At 40.4% G+C, this 14,782-nt stretch overlaps 1 protein-coding gene across 1 annotated transcript in view; it reads right to left on the minus strand.

The window, feature by feature from the left end:
• The window catches only part of FNBP1 (formin binding protein 1), a 98,895-nt gene that overhangs the window by 45,839 nt on the left and 38,274 nt on the right, over positions 1–14,782 (minus strand). The window contains exons 5-6 of the mRNA XM_045288505.1: positions 4,867–4,995; positions 3,231–3,377 (exon numbers count right to left, since the gene is read on the minus strand). Of these exons, the coding sequence (XP_045144440.1) occupies positions 3,231–3,377; positions 4,867–4,995 (276 nt within the window). The remainder of the gene's footprint in view (positions 1–3,230; positions 3,378–4,866; positions 4,996–14,782) is intronic.

Consider the following 14,782-nt stretch of genomic DNA (forward strand, 5'->3'; position numbering starts at 1 on the left):
TTGCTACTGTTCTGAATTGGGCGAACCCTGTGAAAGGGTCGTTTGATGCCCAAAGGCGTCGCGACCCACAGGTTGAAAATCACTGCCTTAGCTGGTGTCTGGCTACCACTACCCATTACTCTGAAAAGGATCAATTTAGAAGGTCCTGGAGAGAATAGGAGAAAATGTGGAACAGAGTTCAAATTTATATAAGAGACCACACTTATTGATCAGAGAGAGACTGGTGGGACCCCAAGACTAGGCCTTTTAGTCACCCTTTGGGTTTAGAACGGAATTCACTTCTGTGTTAGACTTAGCAGCCATTTACAATCAATTGGCATAACCTAGTTCACAAAGACAATATCCTACATCCTACTTTGGTGAGTCGCAACAGGTGAAAGTTCAAAAGCAGCCATCCAATGTGTAACTACTGATAGCTCCCTGTTGGGATGGAAGAAGAGTAATGAAAATCAAAAGAAATGAGGTAAAATTAGTAAATGGACTAATGAACGGTGTAAAAATCACTCTCCACACCCCCGAGACCAGAACTAGATGGTGTTCGGCTTCCACTACCAACTAATCTGAGAAGGATTACATTGGAAGGTCTTTGATAGAGTGGGAGAAAAATGTGGAACAAAATTCAGAATCATAACAAAGACCAGACTTCCTGGTCAGATAGAGACTGCTGGAACTGTATTCACTTCCATGTTAGAATAATCGCCATTATCAGGCATCAAAGAACCAAAAATCCTATCATTGTGAATGAGGGGGAGTGCATATTGGGGACCCAAGACCCATCTGTAGGAAACTGGATATCCCCTTACAGAAGGGTCGTAGGGAGGAGACGAGCCAGTCAGGGTGCAGGGTAGCAATGATGAAACATACAACGTTCCTCTAGTTCCTAAGTACTTCCTCCCCACCCACTATAATGATCCCAATTCTACCTTACAAATCTGGCTAGACCAGAGGATATACACTGGTTCAGATAGGAACTGGAAACACAGGGAATCTAGGAAAGATGATCCCTTCAGGACCAGTGGTGAGAGTGGTGATACCGGGAGGGCGGAGGGAGGGTGGGGTGGAAAGGGGGAAGCGATGACAAGGATCTACATATAACCTCCTCCCTGGAGGATGGACAACAGAAAATTGGGTGAAGGGAGACATTGGACAGTGTAAGATATGACAAAATAAGAATAATTTATAAATTATCAAGGGTTCATGAGGGAGCGGGGAGCAGGGAGGGAGAGGAAAAAACGAGGAGCTGATACCAAGGGCTCAAGTAGAAAGCAAATGTTTTGAGAGTGATGATGGCAACAAATGTACAAATGTGCTTGACACAATGGATGTATGCATGGATTGTGATGAGTTGTACCAGCCCCCATTAAAATGATTAAAAAAAAAAAAAAAGAAGAATCAGCCCTTTAAGATCAAAAGGGCAGCATTCACCCCAGGACAGAAAGAGGAATGGAAACAGGGAGCACTGGGAAGAAGTGGGCTAAGCAATGGCATATTGAAAGGTCTGAGATCGATGAATTGAAACACAATGCGTAGAAATCGAATGTCAAACTGATGATCTGCGATATAAAGTTTCATCTCTATAACCATAAAAGTTTTATTCTTAAAAGGAGAAGAGCTTGAGCATTGTAAAAGAAATTTGGTTGATATATCAAAGTTCAGGGGGATGGACCAGTTCAGAAGCATGAAAAAATGTTTCTCAAAAGTTAGTTGAAACCATGAAGAAAGGTGTCCTAGACAAATATGAAGGGGCTTCAAAAAATTCATGGAGAAATGGAACTAAAAATAATGGAGCTTTCCCACAGCCTTTTTGAAGCAACTTTGTAAAGTAGTAAGCAAAGAACTCTAAAAACAATCCTGTGACCTGGGAACTAGCCTTCCTACAAATATTTACCATTTCACACTGGGAAGCACTCAAGCAGGTGTAAACCTTTTACAGGGGTGACCCTACATTTCAATACGTATCAAATGTTCTGAGAGCGTTGAAGAATCTGTCTGCTAACCGGTGATCTGGTCCTGGCAAAACATGGCTTTGATCCTTTCCCTGGGGTTACGTTTGAAGAAGCCCTGGGGACAGAGAATACTTATGGCCTAATTTTTATGTGAAAAATTATTTGATTTTGGAAATGAATTGATGTTTGTAAGAGCCAAGGTTGGTGGTCGAGTTGGTATTTTTGCTGCGAGAAATACATTTCTAGGAAACATATCCAAACTAATGGTGTTGACCCTAGAGCCATGGTGCTCATTCAGAGATCATTTTACTTTCCAGGAGACAGTTGTCAATGCTTGCACACATCTCTGTGACGCAACTTAGGACTGCTAGTGGCATCAAGTGAGTTGGGGCCAGTGGTCCTGTCAATCATCCTAATGAAGCACAGGACAACATGCCCTCCAGTTACCTGACCCAAAATGTCAAGAGACCCTAAAGCAGTAGTTCTCAGCCTTCCTAGGGTCGCGACCCTTTAGTACAGTTCCTCATGTTGTGGTGACCACCCAACCGTAAAATTATTTTCGTTGCTACTTCATAACTGTGATTTTGCTACTGTTATGGATCGGGCGACCCATAACAGGGTTATGAAAGGGTTGTTCGACCACCAAAGAGGTCGCGACCCACAGGTTGAGAACTGCTGTCCTAAAGGAAACACTGAATCAGACTGTAAGTGGGAGGGATTGGGTGATGGGGCATTCAGCGAACTGATTTAAAAAAAAAACAACATGCCAATTTAAATCTGCACTGTCTCAGAAACCAAACGCACTGCCATCAAGTCAATGCAAATTCACTGCGACTCTGTGGGTTTCTGAGAATAAATTTTTAAGGGAGTAGAAAGCCCAGTCTTTCTCTTGAGGAGCTGCTGGTGGTTTTGAACTGTTGACCAAGCGGATGGCAGCCCAACCCATAACCACTACACCGCCAGAGCTCCTCTCTGTCTTAGAAAACTTACCACTAAAAATTTGTTCTTATGTAGGAAGTTAGAGTTAATCAAAAAACACAGAAGACCCAATAAAAGAACTCTCAGTGGTGTTGCTACTGATGAAAAGTACTTGTGGTGACCACTACAAGTCACTACCTCCCATGTGATGGTTGAATGAGGACCTGGTGAAAGAGGGAGGGAGCAGGGAGAAGACCTTGATAAGTCTAAAGCACATCTGTAATTGTCAGGAAGGTACTTATTCAGTTTGAAGAAAGGAGACACAAACATTTAGTTGTAAAATTAAGCCCTAGATGCAATACTTACGTTTTTCTGATCAATCGATTCAGCTGCCTTTACAATTCCATCCAAGCATTTGCCGATAATCGGTATCACCTGCCGATCAACCTCTGCATAAGTCTTCATTGATTCTCCGATTCGCACTATCCTTCTTTCCTCCATCTCTTGTATTTTCTGCAACATTAGATTAAGTAGAGAATATAACCGAGCTCATTATCATTTAAAGGAGGTGGTTTCTGATAGCACTGATACTCTAACGAGTTTCCAGCAGGGAAACGAAGCAGCACAATGGAGTGAAAGCCAGAACAACAGTAAAGCTATTGGACTTTGACACCGATCAGTTGTAGACCTAATCTATGAATCGCCACGCTGTCCGAAATGTACACACATGTCCATCTCAATGTCAGTAAAGGCCTCACGCTCAGCTAGCCTTATTATTAACACTTGATTAATCGACAAAACATTTCAAATATTTTCTATCTTTGATATTTGTTCTTTACCAAAAGCCTGATTAGCTAGCTAGCTCAACCCAACCTAACAATGGCTTGGGAATACACTTTTCGGAAGACTTTAAAAAAATTTAGTTTATCTACTTATAACAGTTTCACCAACATACAATTCACATATCATACATTTCAATAATTCATTTCCATTCCTAAGAGTTGCGCAACCATCCCCACAATTAATTCTAGGGCATGTCTCCTTCCTTGTACCATGGCTGTTAGCTCCCCATTTCCTGCCAGCCTCACCTACCATGTCTCTTTGAGTCTATTCAGCCAGATGCTATCTCTGGGAGTTCTTATTTGCTAGTGTGTATACAGACTGATGAAGAAAATATCTACCACTGTGTGTGGCCTCCTCCCTGGGGGACGGACAACCGAAAAGTGGATGAAGGGAGAAGTCGGACAGGGCAAGATATGACAAAATACCCATTTATAAACTATCAAGGGCTCATGCGGGAGGGGGGAGCAGGGAGGGAGGGGAAAAACGAGGACCTAATGTCGGGGGTTTAAATGGAGAGAAAATGTTTTGAGAAACGATGTACAAATGCGCTTTACACAATTGATGTGTGTATGGATTGGGATAACAGTTGTATGAGCCCCTAATAAAATGTTAAAAAAAAAAAAAAGAAAACAAAAAAAAAGAAAATATCTACCATCTGTGTGCTTAGCTGCACTCTACACTGGCGAAGATTCTTAAGTGGGAGAATATTGATCTTTCTCATGCTATTTCTGACAATCGAAAGCATATCCCTGTAAACAACGACAAGCAAGAGGAAAGATCTGTCTGAGAGTTGTTGAAATCCTAGAGCTTAATGAATACCCCTTTAATTCCTCCAGTGAAGTTTGCATTTTTGTAATGCGTATGGTCCTTTTAGGAAAATAGGGTATTAACTCAAGAATCAGTTCTGAAACTAGTAAAGAATGATCCCAGGAGGAAGCCACAGGGTTCTCTTCATACATTTGGAAATCTGCAGAGGCTGTGATTAATCCTGAGAACATTAATACTACGTTTCATCCTCTGGCAAGTGAGCACTGGATCTGAGTGTTACAAAATGACATCAGTTAGTGGAAATTCAGAGGTCCAGAAACAGACTGCAAACTCAGCAACGTGGCCTAAGAGCAACACCTTTCTAAGCAAATGCACACACGGAATTCCTTACCTGAAAGATGCTGGGTATATGTGTGTGGTAATACTCATGCTGTTCTTGGTTGAACTTCTGGAGAATTGACGAGTAATCAGCTTTGCTGTCTTCTGCCATTTGGTGACGTATTTGAGCCTGCTGTCGAGCCTGAGGACAAGAGAGGAAAACACTCCCTGGTTTACACATAATTTTCAAAAGCTTGGGCAGAGGAATGGCAAAACTTGGGGGTGGGGGTGGGGTGCGTGTAGGGAGCTCAAAAACCAAACTCACTGCTATCAAGTCGATTTGGACTCAGAGCAACTCTATTTAGAAAGGAGTTAGATTTAACAGATGCTTTATTAAAAACCAAAACCCCCCCGGATGGTTTAGAATTTGAATTTAGGTTAGGAATGAGCATTCTAGTTTGTCATAAACTACACCATTCTCTGTTCTTAACACGGCATGCACTTTCTAGCCTGACCACGTGTCACCACCATTCCCCATTGTACTTCATTTGGCCAAAGGTACTTATTTATGCTACCTGGAAGACCCTTCTGGGAACCGCTGCTCACAGTTCTTTTTGGAGGGGAGAGAGGAGCCCATCATTTTCTTGCACACTCAGTTCTCAAACTATATGAACCATTCATCTAAATAGAACCTAAGGAAAAAAATCTCTGCATCGTGCCTTCTATATTTTATATCTCACCGCATGACTTTTCTCCTTACTCCACTAATAAAAATGTGTACACTTGCTTCTCTTCTAATGAATATTTTGATGAATCACATACCTAAAAGAAAGAGACCACATGCTGACAAGCTTCAGATTCTATTTTAAAGCTCATACAAAAGCTCTCAAACCATCCACAAGTGTAAGGGTTGTCACATTGGATTTATCCAGCACTCTGGAGGTGCATTGATGAATATCATTGCATAAATCACTAACATAATCTGAGGTTGACATTGGGCCTGCCAGATGACAATATGACTTGGAAACTTAACTATCTTGAGCCAAAAACACAACAGGAAAAGGGCCTTGTTCCAATGCAACCAAGGAAATTTTCTCTTTGCTTGTTTTGGGTTGTCTTTTTTTAAACTGAATGGGGATGCCATTGAAAATGAAGAATGAATAATAGAATATCAAAAAGAAGATTGCAAGAAAGTAGACTAAAATGTTCTCATGTGAAAAACAAAAGTGTGGAGGAAGGCGTCTGTCCCACCTTCTGGCTGATAACTTAGTCACATTTAGTATCTCGCGTCTCAAGGTTCTCTTTTGGTTTCCTGCCTCTCTGAGGCGAAGGCTTACCCTGATGCTCACTTCCTGGCCACTCTCACTCATGTGCATTCTGGTGAAAGCACAGGTGGCAATGCATCCTCGCTGCTTCCTTTGGTTGCTTCCCTATTCATACAAGGACACTTCCCAAATGAAGGCACAACAGCAGTGCTCCCAACACAAGTTCCTTGTTGTTTGGATGTATCTCCATATCATTTTATTCACTTCTCATCTACTCTGTTTCTTTCAGCTGCCCCAGCCTTCCTCTTTGTTGACCTGTTAACTCCCTTCCTGACCATATGTTTTGGCTTCCTCTTCTTACTGTGTCCACTCGTAAATGCATTTTCAATGCCCCAAATGTTAAACCCCAAACCCTCCCACTAGCCTCAAAAATCCATCCTTTTCCAATATACAGAGGCCCTCCACTGTTTAAATAGCTTTCCCACCTACATGAATTCCATCTGTTACCCTAATTCATCCAATGTAGAAATCCTCTTAACTCTTTCAACGCCTAGTTTCATTAGTTATCACTTCGTTATGTGTGAACAACAAAACAAAATAAGAAGATACCTAAGACTAGCTCTCATTCAAAGTCCTATAGTTTCTTCTTCTCCTTGGTAAAGAGCAGTAACAAGTAATGAGATAAAGAAATTCCCTGATGTATTTTTGATAGATGGTTTTATATGAGTGGATGTCATAGTTCTGTGGACAAGACACATGGAGTAGATAAAAGCTTCCTGACAATAAACCCACTCAGACCAACCAAGTGTTACTAACCAGAGCTGGGGGGTGGGCGGGGGTGGGGTGGGCACTGAGCCAAGGTGGCCCAACACTGTTCCGATGGAAGTAGCTCCCCACCCCACCCCGTCCTCTCCCCCCACAATCCACCATCATTGCCACGATTCCAACTCATAATAGCCCCATAGCGCAGAGCAGAGGGGCTTCTTTAGGTTCCCAGACTGTAAATCTTTACTGAAGCAGAAAGCCTCAACTTTCTCTTGCAGAGGGCTGGTAGGTTTGAACTGCTGACCTTGCAGTTAGCAACCCAAACCTTAATCTACTCCAGCACCAAGATTCTTCCCCAGCACCCCAGACTAATAATATTTCAGATTTAGTTCTATAATTGCTTCTGTAAGAGATTAACTCATAAGAGAGTTTCATAATACACTAATTTAGACACATAACTAGGACCAATAGGTAGATTGGTGATAGAAGTTGAAATAAGGAGTAACCAGTATAAAGTCCAACAAGAAGGTAAGCAGAGTTGAGGAAAATAAACCAGATGAATATACCTCAGATCAGTGGTTCTCAACCTGTGGGCCGCAACCCCTTTGGGGGTCAAAAGACCCTTTCACAGGGGTCCCCCAATTCATAGCAGTAGCAAAACGACAGTTATGAAGTAGCAACAAAAATAATTTTATGGTTGGGGGGTCAGCACAATATGAGGAACTGTAAAGGGTCGTGGTATTAGGAAGGTTGAGAACCACTGCCTTAAATGAGTTAAACCCAAATCACAGTTATAGTGACCCTACAGGACAACGATAGAACTGTCCTTTAATTCAATTGTTTTCTTGAGTTTCTGAGACTTTTTAATTTCACGAGAGTCAAAGCACTAACCTTGTGATTAGCAATGCAATGTGTAGCTCACTACACTACCAGGGCTCTTTTTAGATGAACAGAATCCACCTTTTATGTTAAAAAAATATATATATCTGAGAGTTGTTTTTTTTTAATTCGAAAGCCTGGGCATTCGATTGCAAACACCTATTTTTCCAATGGCCAGTCTCCCTGTTTCACTCAGTAGAAGAAACACAGAAACGCAGCAACGTATCATCTTACACCAGCTCTTGTGAGACCACAGCAGAAGAAAGAGAGGACCATCTTCTCTAGACGTCCTGGCATCCAGCTGCTTTGAATTAATAAATACTTTTGCAACCCAGGACTAGGAATGTGCTTTTATTCCTCAGTTTTACCATGGAGAATCTATTTGTTATTGTTGTTGTTGTTGTTAATTAAACGATCATGTTTATTTTTACAATGGAGCCAATGAGACTTTAAAACTAGTGTGGAGCTAGTTACTCATTATTACAAATGTATGCTCTAAGACATCTTCGGAAGTAATTTCAAAAACTTATCTGGAGTAACCAGTCCCTAACTGGAGGTTGAAAGAGCGTGTACTCCTAATGTCTCAAGTGAAAAAGCCCGGAAGCATTGCTGTTTCTCATCTCTTTTAAAGCATGGCTAAAAATAGCAACTATTATCTCAAAGATGTACAGTATTTCCATTCTAAACCAAACCAAGAGCTATTTCTTTTCATTAAAGTTGCCATTCAGAGCATAAAGCACACATCTTATAGCAACATTTCTGTAGGGCAAAAAGATCTCCAAAGGAGTTTTGCTTTCTTTTTTTTTAAGTCAGAATCACAGAATTTAGAGAGAATATTCCCAAAAGTCCAGATTAACCACAGTTGTCCCAGCTTCTAAATTTAAAGCTTTTCTGAGTAAGATCTAGACCACTTTCACTGTCAATCACAAAGACTGGGCTTAAATTTTAGAATTTCCTTAGCAGACACATGGGAATCTCCCCAAGTCAATGCAAATAAGCCGCAGCATGTACTGCTTCAGCACGACCTCATTGGTTGCCATTGTGATTTCCTATCACAGCTCGTAGCTCAACATCTTGTGGAAATAAGAGTTGCAGAGCCTAAAAGACAGAGTTATTGTTTCTTTCTTTTTTTTTAGGCATTGTTTCTAAAGTGAGAATAGTTTAGAGATGGAAATGTAGCCCAGGACTTCTACATCCTAATGTTCACAGAAAAAAAAACAAACAAAAAACCCTACCCCTGTAATCTATTTAGATAGCTAAATTTAGATGACTAATATGGTCAGAATGCATCTCTAGTTCCAATTTAATCCAATATTACCTTTTCCTTATTCTTTCAAAAACATTAAGGAATAATAGTGCTGCTGGTTGAATTTGAGCAGCTGGCGGCACAGAGTTCAGGGCAGACTGAGAGGTTGGGTTTGCTCACATTTCACATGGACGATGTGGTAGGTGCGCTTACCAAATTACCCTCCCATCTCTTTTCCAGGCTGCTGATGGCTTCTGACCTTTTAACAAACTGAACAGTGATGGACTGGCTCCACTTAGATATTTACTGAATAAATAGATAATGAGGTTTATTAATTTTTTTTAAAAAGGACCTAGAACCTTTCCAAATTTTATCCATGGATGATCCTCAAATGATAAACTATTTAGTACAGCAGCTTTCAGGGTCTTCTAGAAAGGCACTTTTTTACCTTTCATAGGAGCACATAAGACATTGTGAATGCTCTTCCTTTAGGACGACGTTTCAAGGGTATGAAGAGGAATATTTTACAGCTATTTAGGTAGCCTTGGCTCTTTGAAGTGTACTTTATTTCATTGTTTATCCTAAGAAGACAATATCACAAGAGAACAATTGTATTTTAGGCTGGAGGTTAAAAGAGGCTAAATCTAGATTTATTGTTTCCCCGTTAAGAATTTGCTATTTTTAAGGAAGGTGGGGTAGAAAGGGGGAACCGATTACAAGGATTTACATATAACCCCCTCCCAGGGGGACGGACAACAGAAAAATGGGTGAAGGGAGACATCGGACAGTGTAAGACATGACAAAATAATAATAATTTATAAATTATCAATGGTTCATGAGGGGGGGAGGAGGGAGGGGAAAAATGAGGAGTTGATACCAAAGTCTCAAGTAGAAAGCAAATGTTTTGAGAATTATGATGGCAACAAATGTACAAATGTGCTTGACACAATGGATGTATGTATGGATTGTGATGAGTTGTACGAGCCGCCAATAAAATGATAGAAAAAAAACAATTCGCTGTTTTTGATGGCAACATATATACAAATGTGATTGTTGTAAGAGCTGCAAGAGCCCCCAATAAAATGATTTCTGTCAAAAAAAAAAAAAAAGAATTTGCTATTTTTCACTAGCGCTAGGATGCTGGCACCCGAGCCAGTTTGACTCAACTGGCAGATTAGGTCTGACCACTTTAGGGGGAATCCAGTCAGGAGAGGTTGGGGACAGAAATGGAGGTGCAGCAAGAACCAAGAAGTGGACTTGACTCTTGATCCACCCCTCTTCAAACTACCCAAGTTGCCGATTTAATACAGTGAGAACAGTTAAGCTAACCTAACAACCTGGGTTGTCTGGCTACCCCTATCTTTAGCTCTCTCTCCCACTCCCACCCATGATCACCCAACAATAAAAACCTGATTGTTGTAAATAAACAGGCAATCCCCGGATTATAAACAAGCTCCTTTCCTAGATCTGTCTTTAAGTCAAATTTGTAGCTAAGTCGGAGCAGGGAGGTGCAGTTTATATGTAACGTCAGTTATCGAGTGTTTTTCTTTTTCTATGGTATATAGAGTACCAATTTATGGATAAACATTAAAGAAACACTGTCTGATAAACTAAAAAATAACTCCTTTCACATAATAATAAAACAGTATTAATAATGATAATGTTTTGATTCCAGTTGCAAAGTAGTGCCATTTGCTATTAAACATGACTATATGTACTTTGAATTTTTAATATAATAGGCTATAGGGGGGTGGGTTCTTAGCTGGCAAAGGGGGCTAGACCTAAGCCTGACACTCAGGGTTTGCCTGTAATTCAAACTTACAGACACACATGTTAGAAGGTAAAATCAACACCAAACCTGTGGCCCTCAAGGCAATTCTGACTCATGGTGACCCCAGGTATTGCAGACCAGAACTGTTCTGGAAAGTTCTTGTGGTTTTAGCAAACCTCTGGGTTGGGTCTTTCTCCTGAGGCACCCCTAGTGGGTTCTGATCTCTGACCTGTAACCATGTACATCACCCTCAAAAAAGAAAACCCCAAACCAAACCCACTGCCATCCAGACCATGCAATCATAAGTGGGGTTTCCGAAACGGTAAATCTTGATGGGACCCTCATTTATCTCATGCTGTGGGTAGGTCTGAACCATCAACATTGCAGTGAGCAGCCCAGCTCCTATCCCACAGCACCACCAGGGCTCCGCATCCAGGTCCGTCTTGAGTTCTTCATTGTGAGGCGGGAGCTGAGGTAACACTGATGGGAGCCTGGGGCACTCTCCTCGAAAGGAGTCCCAGAAGCACAGCCAGAGGCCACATGCTACAGCCATCGCCTGGCAACAGCAGTGAGGCGCAAGATCAGGAGGGGTTTCCAACCACTAGTGATCCAACCAACGTCCCTTTTGGATGTGGCCAGATAAATGAGCATTGTCAAGCTTCCAAGTGAGGGAGAGGTTGCTTGCTGACCAACTTCATACATATATATATGGCAAACTTTCCAGAATCCCTGAAAAATGGATTTCTCTAGCGTTTATCAATGATGCCATTAAAACTGGTTTACCCTAGGCCTTTACCAGCAATGCAACCAAACCCAAACCAAACTCACTGCCATCAAGTCAACGTTGACTCAGAGTGACCCTATGGGACAGGATAGGTGCACCCTTGTGAGTTTCTGAGACTGGAACTCTTTTTAAAAAAAATCATTTAATTGGGGGCTCGTACAACTCTTATCACAATCCATACATATATCCATGTGTCAAGCACATGTGTACATTTGTTGTCATCATCATTCTCAAACATTTTCTTTCTAGAGACTGTAACTCTTTAGGGAGTAGAAAGCCGCATCTTTCTCCCGAGGAGCACCCGGTGGTTTCAAACTGCTGATCTTGCAGTGAGCAGCCCAATGCAGAACCACTAAACTCCTGGGGCTCCTCAGTAATGCAACTTCAGTGACATTTATCCTACAGGATCAATTTAAAAATATTTACAAATATAGTACCATCACAACATTGCTTTTTCTTTTTTTCCTTTTGACTCTTTCATGCATTCTGTTCTTTTTAATAAATCACTTACTGGGGGGTCTTACAGCTCTTATAACAATCTGTACATCAATTGCATCGAGCACATCACATTATTGCTATTATAGCAGCTGAAATAAAAAATACTGCAAGGCTATTTGAAGACATGGGAAAGTAGTAGCTACCATGTTGACGCCAACTCATGGTGACCTAATGCATGGTAGGGCAAAATTATATACCACAGGGTTTTCAATGGCTGATTATTTGGAACAAGATGATCAGGTCTTTCTTCAAGGTACCCTGAGGTGCACTTGAACCATCAACCTCGGTCAACAGTTGGTACAGTAACTGTTTATACCATTTGGGACTGACATCAGAAAGTGGAATACATATACACATACATACATATATATTCTTTTTAATTTAAAGTTTCTAAAATATTACCTACAACACAATCCCATTACTGTAAAAACAAAACACTAATAATAATCAGTTGGAGAAAGAATGATTAAAGATAACTTACCAAAAAGATTGGCTGGGGGGTGGGTGGGTGAGGGAGAAAGGAGCTGATACCAAGGGCTCAATAGAAAGTAACTGTCTAGAAAAGAATGATGGCAACATATGACAAATATGCTTGATATAGTTGATGTATGGATGTATGGATTGTAATAAGCATTGTAAGAACTCTCAATAAAATTATTAAAAAATATTAGCAAAAGAAACAAACTCTAAGGCTGAATTCCAGAAGCAGTAAAAGATTTATGAGGTATGGCATGTATTTGAGACTGAGGGGTAGGGTATGTGGGGGGAAGCCCTAAAAATTAATGCAGTAGGAGGGATATTAACAAAAGAAAGAGATGAAAAAGCTCTTTGTCTGGAGCAATGTTGATGTATGATAAATGGCATTGTTTAAATTTCCCAGCAAATGGTTGCAGCTAAAATATACTTTCAAGTTCAGGACTGAGAATGCCTATTCAGAGAGAGTGCTGGGAGTATTCCTTGGAGACTTCCAGGCCAGGGGCTTGCCAAAACAATGAGTCTGTCTTTGATAAACTATAAGAGCAGACTAAAACACAAAAGAAGACAAACTTGAAAAATAAATTAACGAAAGAAATATGTTGGAAATATTCTCGCAATTTCCTGATTTTTTTCATCCCACCCCCTCCCTGCTTTTTTTTTTTTTAAGCACTCTTACAACTTTCTAGTTGCAGTAGATTCGGCTAATCTGGTGCACAGTTACTGAAATAGTGAGAAGGAGAGATAGCAAATGAGACCTGCATCCCAATCCCACATGGCTCATTCACTTGCTAAACAGTTTTCTGCTTGTTTGTTTGTTTAAAGGCTTTCTGTTCCCTTACACCCTGGTTTCCTTATTTGAAAAGCAGAAAGCACCGTGCATGACAATTTCTGTTTCAAGAGAAGAAACCAAAAGCTCCTACGGCTCATCTTGGCATAGGCATAGCTCCAAGGAGACGAGAAAACAAATCATGCAGGCACTGCTTATCTTGGTTCGTACAAACCCTGGACTCCATCACTTGGCCCTGTCCTCCTCCCTGAGTTCTAATGCATGACTATCTATGGGCAAGAGACTTTAATTTTCACTTATAGTAGGTTTGAAATGGATTAACCCATTCATTCCCATTCCTTTCTCCCTTTAACAAATAACTTCATCCCACAATATAGACAATCCGGGGTTTTATATACATAGACAGGAAGATAACAAGCAGCTTTTATTCTTGCTAGAAGTTAATGTCTACACGATCACTATTTCTACTGCTATGGAAAAGAAGATGCAAAGCATTCTTTAAATGTTAAGTCTAAAAAAAGTTATGTTCCTTAGTAGAGTAAAATGTTCAGTCATATTCCATATTTCCATCTCTAAAGAAATCTGACATGCTTGTTGTTGGTGGGGGAACCAAGTGAACACAGATGTTTACTCAGGAATGTTTAAAACTAAAAATCTTATATTTGTTATTCAAATATTACTAATGAGTCAAGATAAGAGATTGTAAGAAGCCCATTCTCCACTTTAACATCAATATTAATTCCTTCAGCTTTCTTTAAGCTAGAAAATGCCTAGCAGGACTTCTCTGAGTGACCCGAGAAAAGGACAAGGCACATCATTTAGGTCTTAGGCTTGGGGTGGAGTAACTGACAAGTCTTCTCTGAGAAACAAAATCTGAAGGCTGTGCCATACCGTACAGATGGTGCAGGAATTCCAAAGCTAAGCAATGACAATTAACCAAATCCAAACAACCCAAACAGGTCCCAGACTTCCTAACAGAAATAAATATTATACTTTGCTGGGAAATACTCCCACAAGCCTGCTTTCATGGGCTTCCTAGAGAAAAAAAGAAAAATCCCTGTTGAAGATGAGCTCACCCACAAAAATGGTAATGACAATTATAAATGCACAAAGAGATAAACCAGTATGAGACACAACAGACTGTGGCACAATGGGGTAATTATCACCACAAGAACTTGAACTAAACAATTGGAGAGAAAATGACAGATTCAAAAAGCCTTTAAAATCATTAAAGATAGAAAAGAAGCACTAAAAGTAACACGGTAGTAATAAAACATACCTAAAGATCAGGCTGATTTGAGAGAGAATCAAATGAAATTTCTAGAAATAGTACCGTATAGTCACAAAAATTAAAGGAATCTGTGGAAGAGAATAAGAAGTATTACACAAATCTAATATAAGCCCCCAAACTATCAATTTGAGAGAATGAAAGACAAGCAATATTTTAAAAGTTAACGCCGACCCGACACAACCGCTGAAGACAAAGCGGGTGAATAAGCAAATGTGGTGAAGAAAGC

Source organism: Echinops telfairi, unplaced genomic scaffold (assembly GCF_000313985.2).
Source record: "Echinops telfairi isolate 266 unplaced genomic scaffold, ASM31398v2 ScPeMD7_22;HRSCAF=79, whole genome shotgun sequence".
Taxonomy (NCBI): Eukaryota; Metazoa; Chordata; class Mammalia; order Afrosoricida; family Tenrecidae; genus Echinops; species Echinops telfairi.